The 16,323-nt window shown below is 42.3% G+C and overlaps 2 protein-coding genes across 2 annotated transcripts; one reads left to right on the forward strand and one right to left on the reverse strand.

Annotated features, from left to right (window-relative positions):
- The first annotated feature begins 323 nt into the window (after positions 1–323).
- Positions 324–10,975, forward strand: LOC122978813 (CD276 antigen homolog). Its single transcript, XM_044345825.1, has 10 exons — positions 324–378; positions 1,127–1,249; positions 4,117–4,252; positions 6,346–6,419; positions 6,762–7,103; positions 7,610–7,924; positions 8,800–8,919; positions 10,003–10,047; positions 10,163–10,210; positions 10,337–10,975. Exons 4-9 carry the CDS (start codon positions 6,350–6,352, stop codon positions 10,207–10,209), a joined length of 939 nt encoding a protein of 312 aa, XP_044201760.1. The 5' UTR covers positions 324–378; positions 1,127–1,249; positions 4,117–4,252; positions 6,346–6,349; the 3' UTR covers position 10,210; positions 10,337–10,975.
- Positions 10,621–13,739, reverse strand: LOC122979475. Its single transcript, XM_044346958.1, has 4 exons — positions 13,643–13,739; positions 13,028–13,341; positions 11,514–12,939; positions 10,621–11,121 (listed from the first exon to the last, which is right to left on the reverse strand). The coding sequence occupies exons 1-3, from the start codon at positions 13,737–13,739 to the stop codon at positions 11,920–11,922; spliced, it is 1,431 nt and encodes a 476-aa protein (XP_044202893.1). The 3' UTR covers positions 10,621–11,121; positions 11,514–11,919.
- Between the last annotated feature and the right edge of the window lie 2,584 nt (positions 13,740–16,323).

Here is a 16,323-nt window from a genome sequence, read left to right on the forward strand (position 1 = left end):
ATATAAACCATCATCTCTGGTGTCATTGTCTTGCTTTAATATTTTCATACATTGGATCCTTATTTATTAACTCACCTGCTTTCAAAATGTGTTTTACAAAGTTCATTATCACTGAATTTCTCCTGACTGACACGCCTCTTATTCTTAGGAGTTTCTCCAAATAGATCAACTTCCTGAGTGACTTCCTTTCATTTTATCAAACAATTGAACATTGGTTGGGTTTATTTCCTGCTGGGGAAACCATGTGCTCCACCTCCTCTGGTTTGATGGGCTGTGCTGCAGCCAGTGGAGATAAGTATTCACTATGTAAGTAGACAATGAGTCTGATAATCAACAAAACTTCTAGAAGAGCAACAGAGAACCAACATGTGGTTGTGGGTAAGTAAAACAATGTCTCTTTGTCCGCTACAGTAAAGTGTTTGTGGCTGCATGACGGTATTTGTGGAGGAAGAAGTCAGTCAGAGTTGGGGTGCAGAGAGAAAGTCTATATAATGACGTCATATTAAATGCTGCACAACATTCATTATTTTTGTATTAATTTGAATGGCCAACACTATTTTACACCAGTTTTAGAATATTTTATTTTACAGCAGAGAGCAGCTTGAACTCCAACATGCTGTATGTCAAAGCAGCATAGTATCATATGCAGCTATGGACAGTTCACACACGCAATGCAGGTTTATTCCTAATCAGAGGATGATTTATTGTTGACTGAGCCATAGCCATGATATACTGGTATCAATAGAACAAGGCACTTGTAATTTTCTGTCATTTTCTTAATTCAATAACTTAATAAAGCTGTGTAATGAAAGATTAACTGAAATAACAATGTTTGTCTGTCATTACTGTGCTAACCTGAGTTTAAGGACAATGAAAATCTCAACTATATACAACACTAAACACTAACAGACTGTGTTAGTAATGTGTATTATAACCTGAGTAATGTGTATTAGTGCCATCAGATGGAATTCATGGTCAACATAACAGGTAATGAAAACAAACAAACAAAGGTGTGGTAATTAAATGGCTATGAAATGAACGGGTACATAAGTGACAAATGGTGTAGTTGAGTCCATTTTGTCACACCTGCTTTAATAGATTCTCTTGTTTTGCATTTTCTTTTTAGGAAGTTTTTCGACACAGACTACACCAAAGATGTTGCGGGGGGGAAAAAGTTCCCTACATTGCACCCTGCTGGTGCTGGTCACGTATTACAGTCAAACTGCTCACTGCCAAAATCAACGCAAAGGTATGTAAAGGTAACAGTGTCATAGGCACTGTGTGTTTGTCATGAGGAGAGTAAAAGACATGGAGCCCTTAAACTGAATGTAGTAAAAGGTCAAAAGGTGCCTGAATTCATCTATAAGTCACTTAATAAATAAATTAAACTTAATTTACATTATTGCTCTCCTATTTGTCTCATTAGCTCATTTTATTTTTTAAATTACTTTTTTAAAAAAAATACTGATGACTAAGCACTTTCTACAAACAAACTACTGTACCTGAAAGTAACTTAAATGATAAAACTACACAAGCCAGTGCAGGTCATGTTATCCCAAATAGCAAAATAGTATAAAAAGCAGAGCAGTTAGAAGTCGTTATTCAGGCATGACGGCGTTAAAGTGTCCAGATAATTAATCCAAAAGTGCTTCTTTCTTTGTACACACAAAAGCACATTTACACACTTTACATTCTTTCTGTAGCTAAAACACACAAAGATCACAGTTTAATCTTTACTGAAAATGTTGAGGTAACATGTTGAACAACAAGACACAAACATATGGTTTTACTTAAAGGTATGAGTTTTTGCCTTTGTTAAAATTGATGGCATTAATGAAGTTCAATATTATCTCAAATTTGTTTGATTTTGTGTAATTTTTATATCAGTATTTAATGGTAGCATCCCCATGCTCATTTTACCCCTAACTTAGGGTAAATTGTGCCATAGGACTAACTTTTTTTGATGGGTCATCGTCCTAAAACCATAATAATTAGATAACTTCTTTTAATTTCCATGAGTACACAACAACCTGAGGTATATATGGTAACTATTACTTGAAACAGATACACTTTCATTTTGCAGTAAAATCATCATTTGTAAAAAGTGGCTCATGTTACCCTGTTCTCCCCTAGTGTTTCTGGTAAACCCATCCTAGATTTGAAAAGTGCCCTTATGACAGCTCAGCCTTTTTCTATGTTTTACTCCTTATACATTTGTTCACAATCCTTCTCACTGGATATACAGAACGGTCTTTTTGTACATTTAGCATGACATTATTCAAACCGCATTTCAGATAGGGGAGAACGAGGTAACATGAGCCACTTTTTACATATGATGATTTTACTGCAAAATGAAAGGGTATCTGTTTCAAGTAATAGTTACTATATATACCTCAGGTTGTTGTGTACCCATGGAAATTAAAACAAGTTATCTAATTATTATGGTTTAAGAACAACGACCCATCAAAAAAAGTTAGTCCTATGGCACAATTTACCCCAAGGTAGGGGTAAAATGAACATGGGGATGGGGTAAATAGTGCTACCATTATATACTGATATAAAAATTACACAAAATGAAACAAATTAATTATAAAATTAAAAATAATTTTGAACTTTATTAATGCCATCAATTTAACAAAGGCAAAAACTCATACCTTTAAGTAAAACCATATGTTTGTGTCTTGTTGTTCAACATGTTACCTAAACATTTTCAGTAAAGATTAAACTGTGATCTTTGTGTGTGTTAGATACAGAAAGAATGTAAAGTGTGTAAATGTGCTTTTGTGTAAACAGACAGGTGACAAATTAAAGAAAAATCCAGTACAGGTCTGAATGCTTGGCCCCTACAGTGAGGGGGTCTGGGGGCTCTGTTATGCTTTGGGGGGCATTTTGCTGGCATGGTTTGGGTCCACTTGCCCCCTTAGAGGGAAGAGTCACTGCAAATCAATACAAAGTTGTTGTGAGTGATCACCTTTATCCTATGATGAAACATTTCTATCCTGATGGGAGTGGTCTCTTCCAGGATGACAATGCTCCAATTCACAGAGCACGAGGGGTCACTGAATGGTTTGATGAGTATGAAAATGATGTGAATCGTATGCTATGACCTTCACAGACAGCACCAGTTGAACATCTATGGGAGATTTTGGACTGAGGTGTTAGACAGCGCTCTCCAACACCATCATCAAAACACCAAATGAATAAATATCTTTTTGAAGAACAGTGTTCATCCCTCCAGAAGAGTTCAGAGACTTTTAGAATAAATGCCAAATTGTATTGAAGCTGTTCTGGCAGCATGTGGTGGTCCAACACCTTACCAAAACACTTTATGTTGGCTTTTCCTTTCATTTGTCACCTGTCTGTATGTACAGCATGTTTGTTTGTGGCTTAAATTTAACATTAGTCAACAATTAGGTATTTATTCATCAACACTGTAGCACTTGTAACATGGAGCAGTGTCTCTAGTCTCTAGAATATCAGAAAATCATTTTGGGGGTAAATTGAACCATTGACACAACTTGCCCCAACATCACTGGCACGTTTTACCCCACAACCTCCATTTAGACAAAACTGTTTCACACAGCGGCTCAGATCCACAGTTATGCTAAGTTTATGACCTTGTTTTGTAGCTTACACTGACTTAAATTAACATGTAATAATGTCCAAAATTATCTTTTTAAATTAAGATACAATACTGATAACTTTAGTAACATGATGAATTCACCTGGCATGACAAAAATCTTTTTTTTTTTTTTTGCTCTCTTTCACTGACCACTCTCTCCATGTGCTGGAGTCCAAGATGGATTGAGTTATGTGAACTGTAAAGGGGGTGGCTCTATTTACCCCGTTCTCCCCTACATGAAACGTCCTTCCTGGTGGAGTCTATTTAAGAGTAAAGTGTTTTATGATGCAAGAAGACACGTCTGTCTGCATCTTATACGGATTCTTGTTGCTGGATGTAAGTCACTGCAGAAATTTGGATTCAAGAAATGGCACAAGTGGAAAAGAACATTAAAAATCCGTTTTGACCATGAGTTGTGCTCGCTGTGTGTGTTTTCTCAGTTGCAAAGCAATTGACCCCTATTGTGTTTTGATTTTGGCTGCTTTCAATAACAGAACCAGCCACGCATGTCGTTGAGTCATTATGAAAGTGAAAGTCGGTCAACTCCCTGGGAAAAACCGAAGTCCGTCTGTGAGTCAAATATTTCCTCCCAGACCGGCGACACGGCCACTTCATAGAGGAGCGTGTGCGGTGAGTTTAAGTGTTACTATTAGCAGTGTGACATGTTTATGTGACATGTTTATGTGACGTGTTTATGTTACACTATAGATGAAGTTAAGCCACGTGTTGCTGCACGTGGTGCAGAAACTATGGCAGCTACAGCCGGTGTGTTATAGACACTGTAGATACGTTGATCCACACATGCTCACAATGGAATTAATTATGGTTTATGTGCTGTATTTGTTATTTAATGCAACATGAAATGACTCTCAGTGCTGCTTCGAGATGCGCTCCAGCTCTAGTTCAACTTGTAACTTTAACAGCCTGTAATTCACTTGCATGACTGTTTGATATTGAAAATTTAAAGCTCATTTTTGACAGTGATTCCTCTTTCTCTAAAATTAAGAGATACAAACTATGTTAATGTTAAAATATTTGCATAAGAATATCAATAACATCACCATTTCGTGCAGACATAGTATGACTGCATTGTTTGTTTGTTTTTTACGTCTCATCTCAGCCTGTAAGCTCTTAAATAGCGCAAAGCATGAATATTTGAACTGAGCAAATACGTTACTAACTTAAAAATCTCAATGATGAAGGAACTGTCATGTGGCTGTAGAAGCCATGAAGTAAATTACTCCAGTTCAAGACGTCAGGAGATTGTTGTTAATTAATGTGTGGTGAACTGGCTCAAGTTCAGACAAAAGGAGGGAGATTACAAATGTGAATAAGGTCAAAATGAAAAAGGATAAAAAGGATAAAAGTGGGCCAGCTAACTACAAAAAGACAATAGAGAGTTGCAGTAGTGGTGTGAGGTGTGCATGGATAAAGAGGTGTAGCCAGATAAAAGTTACGCAAATATGTATGCAAATAAAATCAGAAAACAAGCCGAGATGTCATTGCAGGAGCAGAGAGACCGAGTGAGCAGATCATCCTAAAAGATTTAAGCTCAGGAAGCGTCATTGACTTGCTGTGACTCTTTGTTCTTTTAACTCTTCAAGTGATATGAAAAATATCTTTTTAGTGGAATTCCTCTCTCAGTGTGACTGTGTCAGTGTAATGTGCGGGGTTAAGAGTCTTTCAAGTACAAAACAAACACTAATAGTAACAGCCTGTTAAACATGTTTGACCGCAATTTACAACATGTGAAACTTGCAGAAACAATGAGCCAGATTGCAGAAGCAAACGTGCAGATATTTAGACTCATTAGAGAATATTTACCACTTTATGAATACATTTAAGTTATTGTGCAACTTCATGGTCTGAAACAGTATCTACATCACCAACTTCCCTGAAATAATACATAACTTCATGCCACTCATGGTTTCTGGCTCATATTTTAAAATCCAAGTAGAAACAGATTTTGAAAAGTGACAAAGCAAGTAGTTATAGGTAATGGGATGGCTTTAAAAAGCAATTTTATGTGGAATCAGTGAATATTATATGCTCTGTTCCAATAAAAATAAACTTATCCACAGAACAGTGTATTCTCTGGAGACTCTGTGGTCGTGGGAGAATGACTGTTTCTCAGTAATATATATACTTTTCTCTGTCCAGCTTTGGACTGTTTAGAAAAACACATACCATGGATCATTAGCTGTCTCTTTATTTCATGAAAGAGTTTTAGACCATAGCCAAAATTTCAGTCTTTTTTTTTTTAAGTAATGCTTTTTAATTTGTACACACTACAGTTCTTTTTTTAATCCTGGTGACTTGATTCGGCCTAAATTGTCAATCTGACAGTAAATGTAGAGTACAGACTACAGTGTGTCAGTTCATAAATGCTGCAGCTCCTCAAGACAAAGAAAATACTCATCTATGGAAGGGGGTTAGCCCCGAAGTTAGCAACAACGCGTTAGCCTAACTTGACCAGGCTCACTTAAGGTGGACTGACTTTTAAGGTGGACCAGCAATTCTCATTTCAGTGTCAATGTCAGCCGCTCTTTAACAGAGAACGGAGAAATAGCTGAGTCTTTTTCTTGAGTTTTTCATACCCATTCCCACATATTTCACTCTGCACTTTGACTCAGAAATTGATTCTTGGGGGTTGAAAACATGTGTGTGTGTTACATTTTAATGATCCCCACATAAAGAACTGTTTACTTTAATTGTCATTTCAGGTGAATGAACATGGCCTCCGTTGGTATCCTCTTCTTGTTTTTCATCGTTATCAGAGCACAAAGTGAAGGAAAAAGTAAGTTCTGCCATGATCTGAGAATGTATTTTGAGAATTTCAAGTGTTAACTGCTGCTTGCTGTTGATGTAATATCTGTCACAGAAGTCAAAAGTCAATTTATTTAAAACAAAGAACTCAAAACAAACAAAAAATAACAAATAGGTGGGGTACGTCTGCTGAACTGGCAGCTTCTCTGGTTTTATACATGGGACACACTGGGTCCAGGTGAGTCCCATCCTGCTAATCAGTGTGCTTTCAGGAACCTGCTCCTGCAGACAGAGAACAGCAGCAACAAGGAGCTCAAAGCAGAGGAGCTTTCACACATCTCATCCATTTTTAAAAATGTATTTTCCTCCACAGCTTTTGTAGAGGTGGAATGCAAGACTGGAAACGTGGGACAGTATGGCCAGCAGTCAATGCTGGACTGTGTTGTCACAACCGCAGAAGAAGTAAAAGAACCAAAAATCCTGGTGGTCGCTTGGAAGAAAAAGGGATCTGAGGATCCCTTACTGGTTTTTCACAAAGGGAAAACTACAGGGCAGCCTGGCTATAGGTTTGCTGAATCATCCTGGAACGAAAGGAATATGAACATATCCCTGCTCATCACCAACACTACGATGGTGAACAGTGGAGATTATACATGCTTGGTGATGACAGACAGCGGTGATGATGAGGAAACAGAGACCAGCCTCAGAGTCACAGGTGAGAGCCTCCAGCCATGACTGACCACTAAAACATTTTGATAATTATTTGATACAGACAGACGACCATTTTAAGTCAAAAATATATTGTCAAAGCTAATCCATACCAACTAATTTCAAAGCTCAACCATGGTTGTTTCTGTTTTGATGACTATTTTCATTCTAGTGACTTGCTGAAAGGTTTAATTATGGCCTTGAAGGAGTTGAGATTGTTTAGAGATCAAGGGGACTTTCTGACCAGACTGGTATTTCCCTTCAGCTGTGTCAGCTCTGTCCCAGAGTCTTTACTTTCAGTTTCACTGTGACAAATAATCCAATAATAGAAATAGCCGTTGCAGTAGTCAGTTTCTTCATTATCTGTCTTGCTTGTCACAGGTTGTACTTCATATTACTAGTCCAAAATCATGGTCAATAAATTATATTGAGATACTTTATTGGTATTGATTGACATCATGGTGCAATATTCAGGTTAATGAACATGTTAGCTTTTTATCTCTGTCTTGGCAGCCAAATACAACAAACCAACAATAAGCTTCATCCCTGAGAACATTACGCGAAGAGAAGATGTCACCTTGTCCTGTAGCTCTGTTGGTGGATACCCAGAAGGTAAACTTCGCTGGTTCGATGAGCACAACAAGGATTGGACAGCAAGCAGTGAAATGGAGGCAGAGCTGACAAACGATGGTCTGTTTAAACTGTCTAGCAAGCTGTCTTTGCTGAAAAATTCCATTTTCTCCAAGTACACCTGCGTAGTGTTCAACTCCAGTGGCAGCAAAGAGGACGAGGTCACATTGGAAATACCAGACACAGCAACATCTGAAGGTATTTGTTGTTGAACACCACACTTGATATCTTTTAAACCTAGAGTAATGGCTCAGGCCTGCTTCACACAGAAACATGGATGTCATTAAAATAATTTCAGCTTCAGTATTTTGAAGCAATGTGAATGACACCGCACTTATATCAACACACCTTAATTTGGGATTGCTCAACTAAGAGGAGCCGGAACCACAAGTCAACTTTGGTGCTTGTTTTTTGTCGGCACTATGGGAGGTTGTAGTGGACAAAAGTTTCTTTTATCTATAATTAAAGGCAACCATCTAAATTTATTTGTTGTATTTATTTTGATACACAAGTCACTGACTAGCCAGGCTGCCACATGTCTCTAAATCTGACCTGACATCATCCTCAAACCCTCAAAACAATAAAGAAAACTAGTTTTTACACTTTTCATTCTCATTAGTGGAACGACGCATTAACTGGTTCACTTGGCAACTTCACAGCCACCCTATCTGTACTGTTACTGACTGATAAGTTGTCACAGCTGATATATACAGCACAGTAAAAGGCCATTTTCTGATTAGGTGATCAGTATCTGTACTGCAGTTCACTGTCACTGTCAGTTGCAGCACCAGTTCAATAATGAAACTGTCTGCCTGCCCTCTCGTTGCTTGTTTACAGTCTACTGTTATCTGCAGGGGTAATGTGTTCACTCAGGGTCCATGTGCCAAATTTTGTCCAAACTCCTCTGGGGGATGAAAGAGAAAGTGAATGTATCTTGCTGAAGTATAACAGGGGGAACTTCCCACCAGCACATGCATACCTTGTTTTAATAAACACTTACATATTTACTCCTTTAAATCATGGCTTGAAGTATTAGAGCATTCAATTTTTATTATTCTGTTGGATTTATTCAGGTCAGGAACAAAGGAAAGTTTCGGATCAAACCTCCAAAATAGTCGCCCCTTTGGTGGTTATCGGATTGCTGATCGTAGGATTGCTGTTGGCGCTGCTGATTTACAGAAGGCGGTCTCAACGTGAGTACAAACACACAGGCCCTCACACACATTTGATTAAGCGATGTAGCTACTGCATACTTCACATTAGGTTAAAACAATGGAGTGAAAACACTTTCCAGTATTAGACGGTGTTCTACAAAATGCGTCACAAAGATTGCTGAAGTAAGCAGAAATAGATATCCGTCATCCACACTGGATGTGCACTCAGTCTCATCTTCATCATCATTTCCTTGACAGAAGCCCGGAGGTTCTCTGCAACACCCCTAATGAGTACGTCCGTCTTTGGACATACTGTTATCTCTGTTTTTGTTCTTTTCTAACTCATGCTTTAAAGACGAACATCCAATTTGTCTTAAGAGGTTTAAATAAGAATTCAGTCTATTATTTTTCTATCTATATGCTACTTTTAGCTGCCCTAAAATACTGAATATGTGCTACAAACCTGCTGACATATTCATGAGTGGTGTTTGGTGATTTATGTGCATTCAAATTTAACTGGCTAAATCCAATTAAAATAATCAAGCACAAGTCTGCTTTGTTATTATATCAATATTCCTGCTTCATCCTTACTGATGAATGTAGTTAAAAAGTATCAGTCGACGTCCTTTTGAAATAAAATGACAGCATATTTTGTGGCTGATGCAACTTGAAACCGAACGCGCTCACCACAGACAGGTTTCTGATCTCATTCCAGGCCTGTTCAAGCTTGAACTCCTGCTGCGTTTCAAACTTTGTTCAGGAATTTGGTTGTAGAACATTTTGTTGACTGACCAAGAAACCTTACTGTCCCTGAACTAGCTGGGTGTCAAAATGTCAAAACTGCTTTGTACTGGGTTCCTTCTCACTCTAAAGATGTACAGGTGATATGTACTACACTGGACATACAGTATTTAGTATTTTTCCAGGGCTTGTGGGAAACTAGGCTTGGGTTACTAATCACCAACATTTGAATCATAGTATAACCTGACTCATGCTTTGGACATCTGCAAGCAAAGACCACTCCCTATTGGTTAACCGTCTTTGTTCGCATGTCTTGATCTCAGCAGATGGTGATGGTTTTACACCTAATTTAACCCACTTTAAATCTTTAATTTGTTCCAGGTCACCATCGAGAGGTTCCTACATGTGAATCAGATGCTGAGCAAGGTATGTCTATGCTATTTGACTTACTGAGTCTAACTATTCAGATTTTATTTTATCACTCTTTTCATCTGAACTCTAGGAGATTTAATCCAGACTTTGATATTAAATCTTTTTTCAGGTGATCATGTGGAGATGTATAAAGAATGTGAAGATGGCACAGCCTGAGGTAATTACACTATAATGTCCCAAGCAAACAATTGAAAAGATTAGTTTCACCTTCATTTCATTGTCCGTGTATTGACAGTCTACAAGACAATATCAAATATCTTAAAGCACTCTCTCTCTCTCTCAGGAGATTCTTCGTGTCACATGAACATAACTACTTACCAGCAGCCTCTGAAAGGATTAGCAGAAAGCTAAAGGGGCTGGAAGTTGTGTATGTGTGTATATGTGTAGTGTTCCTCTTACTGTGATCTGTGAAACAGGGTTTATGTAGCTTTTAGGACCGGTATGCAAGTTCACTACTAAAACAACATGTATTTTGGGGATCTCAGGTTTTTTGGTTTCATTTTTCTATTCATCTGATGCCAGCTCTCAGGAGTGCCCATATGTTTTGGGCCTTTTTGTAACTGTTTGGTAAGGGAGGCAATGGTAAATGCACAGGATTAATCTTTTGTTGGGATGTATCTGTATTGTGTTAAGAGCAGGGAGAACGTGCTTTACTATCATCCTATAATCCAAACTCCATGGACAAAATCACCCCGGGCATAAGATACAAAGACAGGATTCAGACAAAAGGATCTCTGGAGAACCACACCATCACCATCAGCAACCTGACCACCAATGACTCTGGTGTCTACAGCTGTGTGTATAGAAAGTTTCCCGAAGGTGAAGCCCGATGCAACGTCCACACTGTTAATGTAAAAGGTCTGTTTTTCCTTTTTCTTCTAAAACAAACAAATAAATAAACAACACATGTGTTGGGTACTCGGCCCCCTGAAACTGGTCTGTGTTATGATTGACCACTACAGGGCTCCGGTCAGGGAGCACAGAGTCATCATTGTCGTTTAACTCCTTTACTTGCAGTGTAAGAGTGGTACAAGTGGTACAACTTAGTGGTGCAGATCATTACAGTTTCTGAAATAAAGAACAAACAAATAAACATAATGTCTCTGAGTTGTCACTGTTCATATTTGTTACATGGCTAATGATGACCAGTACTAATTAAACATTTAAAGTCATCAAATGAGATCTAAATCCTCTCAGGGTGTATGTTAATCTAAACTGGGGCAGTAATCACTCTTGTTATAATAACACAAACTGAAACCACATCAACTGTGTTCACAGTCATACAGCAAACTAACAAGGCTAACGAATTAGCTTAGCGCCTAGCAAGGCTAGTTTCCGAACATGCTAATTACTAAACAAATAATGAACACACTTAGCATAACCTAGACAATGCCATGTCATGAAGTACAGAGAGAGTTATCATGCTACCTGCACCTTATAGCTGTGATATTGCAACTTACATCGTCAGTGACTTCTGCACCGGGAAAGCCGGCAAACGAAGAAAGGAAGTGTAAACAAGAATCGTAATTTCAAAATAAAAGTCTCTAAATGTACAGAATTCCCAACAGCCACCCCCACATTTGAGCAGCAAATGTGTAATAATGGAATTCTTCAAGTGCCTTTGATAGCAGGGAGCTGGATTAGGCGAGCAACTGGTCTTGTATAGACATTACCTTTCACCAGGACTTCTGCAGTTCTGATGCATCCGTCCTGACTGGTGACCGTCTTAATAACTCTCCTGATGGGCCATTGAGCTCTGGGAAGCGATGGATCCATAATCAGGACGACTGAGTCCACAGTCACGTTACTTGATGACCTCTGCCATTTCTGCCGTGTCTGAAGAGTAGGTAAGTAGCTCCGTATGTACTAGATCCAAAACTGGTCCACAAGAACCTGACAGTGGCGCCATCTTCGCCGCCCTATGCCCGACGGGACATAGGCCACTTGAGGCAGCACTGCATCACGCCGCCCCATGAGAAGGATGTTAGGCGTGATGGGGTCAGGGTCAGTGACGTCAGCTGACACGTACCCTAGCGGTTTTGAGTTCAATATCCCCTCTACTTCCACTAAGGTTGTGTGTAGGACATCCTCTGAAATGGCCTGGCTCCCCACTGCAACTTGAAGACCAGCCTTGATGGAGCGAACCTCCCTCTCCCATGCTCCACCAAAGTGGGGAGCGTTTGGTGGGTTAAATCGGAAGTCGATCTGGTATTCTGTCAGCTGTTCTTTTAGTTGTGGTTCCATGGCTGCAAAAGCTTCACGGAGTTCCCGCTCAGCCCCACGGAAGTTTGTACCACAATCTGATAGTATCTCCTTTGGTCGGCCCTGTCTTGCGACGAACCGACGAAGAGCAAGGAGGAAGGCATCTGCATCCATAGAGTTGAGGAGCTCGGTGTGAATGGTGCGGGTCGTGAGGCACTTGAAGATAACCCCCCAGCACTTCTCCGTCCTCCTGCCTACTTTGACCAGGTAAGGCCCAAAACAATCAACACCTGTTGAATAGAAGGGTGGACAGAGAAGTCTGAGGCGCTGCAGAGGCAGGTCTGCCATCTGCGGGATCTTTGGCTGAGCTCTCCATCGCTGGCAAGATGGACAGTTGAGTTGGTGATGTCTGACAGCCTGCCGTCCTCGCAAGATCCAATACTGCCTGCGTATCTCTGCATACACCCGCTCTGTGCCTGGGTGCAACGGACGTTCATCAGTGTCTTTGATGAGGAGTTTTGTCGCAGAGTGCCTTGGGTCTAACACAATAGGGTGGATCTCTCCTATGCTTGAGTTCTGCAGTGTTCGTAGCCTCCCTCCCGCTGGCCAGACGACTGTGGTTTGGCACAGGTTTCTGCGCTTTGAGGGCAGCAACTTCTTCTGGGAAGCTATGGGCTTGACACCCTCTCAACAAGAAGATCTCTGCATCTCGGTGACTAATGAGCTGACTGTTTGCTGGGTCCACTGCCGCCCCATGAGCACCCTGACATACCTGCTGAGCTGCCTCCACCAACTCCTTCCACGTACTGAATTGATAGGCATCTGGGATGCTGATGTCGGGCTCTACGGTGGTAAAACAGCAGAAGGTGATGCCTTTCAGTTCTGATGAGCCCAATGCTGTTTCATGCTCAGGCTTCTTTGGCCAATGTTCAGCACTCTGCTTCAGGAATGGAGGCCCTTGACTCCAATGACTAGACTCTACCAGAGCCAGGAGGGGCTTACCCCTTGTTATGTCGTCAGCCGGATTATTCTGGGTGTCTACGTACCGCCAAGCCTGTCTGTCAGTCAGCTCCTGTATCTCTGACACTTGAGTTCCAACAAAAACTTTATATCGACAGGAGTCTGATTGGAGCCATTCCAATACCGTGGTGGAATCAGACCACAGGGTTGTCTGTCAGATGGTGAGTGTCAACTCAGTCTCTACAAGCTTGGCCAGTTGAGCACCAGCCACTGCGGCGCAGAGCTCCAAGCGGGGCATAGACTGTTGTCTCTTAGGCGCAACTCTTGACCTAGCCATCACAAAGGAGGTGTGGATGACATCTCCTACAGGTACAGTGAGGTAGGCCACAGCCCCATATGCCCGTTGCAAAAGATGTGGAGATCGTACTCTGGGTCTGCACCTTCCACAGAGACTGGTGAGTAGCAGCTGGGAATGGATATTCTGCTGAGGTGCTGCAGCTCTTTCTCCCAGGCCTCCCAGTCATGTCGGAGGACTGTAGGAATATCAGGATCATCCCAGCCCCTCTGTTTGGACCAAAGCTGCTAGATAAGCACCTTGGCGCGTGTTGTGAATGGCACGATGAACCCCAAAGGGTCATACTGACTGGCCAGTACCTGATATGCCATCCTCATTGTCAGCGCAGCATGTACGATGGGCCGGTACTGGTAGCCAAGGGTGTCAGCAGCACAGTTCCACCTAAGGCCTAAGGCTGGCTCCAGTGGGTCGGTCCGATTTTGACTTAGCCACAGTTCTGTAGTTGAGGATCTTGCATCAGGGGGAAGATGGGCTACCACAGTTGGTTGAATGCTTGCCCACTGTCTGAGATCGAACCCTCCTTCAGCCAGCAGGACACGCAGTTGATCTACCCTTTGTGTGGCTGCAGGTATGGTGGGGAAGTTCTCGAGGCAGTTGCCCATGTAGAAGCTCTTCTGAACCGATTGCAGCGTACCAGGATAACTGTCTTGGTGTTTACAAGCATGTTGCTGCAAAGCAAAGATGGCACAGCATGGGCTGCTGGTTGTACCAAATGGCAGCACCTGCCATTCATACACATCTGGTGGGTCTTCACAACGTAGGTCTCTCCAGATGAACCGGAGGAGCGGTCTGTCCTCAGGCAGGAGTCGGACCTGATGAAACATGGAGCGGATGTCTCCACTCACAGTGACCTGGTGTTGCCTGAATCGTAGAAGGACACCAAGCAATGAAGGTCCAAGCGTGGGCCCAGGCAGGAGTTGGTCATTCACTGAGGCACCCTTGTACCTGAACGAGCAGTTGAAGACTAACCGTGATTTGTTATTGTGGCAAACAAGGTGATGGGGGAGATACCATGTCTCTGTAGACTGATCCACCTCCTTGGGCCCAAGCTTATTGACATACCCTGCCTGAATAAGCTTGCTGATCTCAGATGAGTAGAGAGCTGCCTTCTCCGGGTCTTTCTTGAGCCGCTTCTCTGTGGCCCTCAGGTGAGCCATGACAGAATGTGGGGAACCATTAAGCTTAGGTGCACCTGTCTTCCTTAAGAGAGGGGTGGCATAACGCTGGACTCCCTCAATGTTGACTCGCTGGGTTTTGGTTTCAAGAAGGTTCATGGCTTCCTGATCCTCACGAGAGCGAACAACCATTTTCTCATTGCGAAAGGGTAGCACATCGAGTTGCCATAACCTTTCGACATTTCGATACAGGAGATCATCGGCGCCAGAAACTGAGGGAAAGAGGCACCGCTGCACTGAGGTCTGTTCTGGCGCCCACACATCAGCACCTTGCAAAGCCCATCCGAGGGCAGTATGGATTGCTATGGGTCCGCCAGTAGCTCCTCTGAGAACTGGCTTAGTGGCAGTAATGAGGTGTACATGATCCGACCCAAGCAACACCAGTGGACGCACATTAACGAATGGCTGCAGTGGGACTCCACGTAAGTGAGTGTGCCGTCTTTGGAGCATTTGCACTGGGTAGGTCTGCTCCACCAGGTCTAGACCTGAAGCAGTGAATGCACCCCGCACTTTGTAGCGTTTCTGCGGGTTTCCTTTGGGGGAGATTTCAAAGTTGACCTCTGACCCCAGGAGGTGTGTAATGTCAGTTCGCACAGTGCGTAAGGCAAGAGTCTCACACTCACCATTCAACTCGAGCTGCTGGGCAGCGGCTGGTAAAATCATAGTCCTTTGTGCTCCGTCATCCAAGACAGCGAAAGTCTCTATTGACTTTGAATTGTTGTGCAGCAGGACTGGGACCACCTTCAGGAGTACTTTGCTCGATGCAATGCTGGGTGTCAGATAGACTTGACTTTCCGAGGCCCTTGACTGTGGATCTATGGAGTGATGTTGGGCTGCATCATGTAGGACCTGGAGGTGTATGCCACCGCATTCGCCACAGGGTTTCTTGAGGTTACATGACTCAGGCGCATGAGCTCGTGCACACTTCCAACAGCGCCTTCCTTCCCCTAGCCACTTCACCAGGTCTGCCACTGGCTGCTCTTTAATGTTGCGACAGCGGCTAATGTAGTGCTCCTTGCTGTCACAGAAGAGGCAATGCATCTTGAATTGTCTCTTATTATTGGATGGTGTGGGATTACTGGAGACGCTGGGTTGTGTGGGCTCTGCACCATGATATACAGCTACACTTTGCCCTTCGCCCTTAGACAGGGTCTTCCCTTTCCCATTACTCAGAAATTTCTCCTGTTGGTAGCGCTGCACCAATCGGTTGGACAGACGCTGCTGTTGGGCTTTAACCTGAAGCCATCCATTCAGGTCCTGCAGGTTGTAGGGGTTAAGGCTTGTGCTGTTGAGCTTTCCCTGCAGCTGCAGATATTCAATAAACCCGTCTCTGTGATACTTGGGTAGCTTACTGAGTAAGCGATCAACATGGGAGCAGCAATTGATCTCCGTAGCGCGTGGTCCCTCCAAGGAGAGCAGCATACTCACCAAGAGGTGGACTCGTAGGGCGAAGCTCTGGAAAGTACGGGCGTCACCTGGCTTCACGTCCGGTGTGGTTAGAATGGCTGCTATCTCACTTTGTGCCAGCTGGTGTGGCTGACCATACTGGTTGGGGCTGGAGGCCTTGTCCAGAATCAT

Source organism: Thunnus albacares, chromosome 3 (genome assembly GCF_914725855.1).
Source record: "Thunnus albacares chromosome 3, fThuAlb1.1, whole genome shotgun sequence".
In the NCBI taxonomy this organism is placed as follows: Eukaryota; Metazoa; Chordata; class Actinopteri; order Scombriformes; family Scombridae; genus Thunnus; species Thunnus albacares.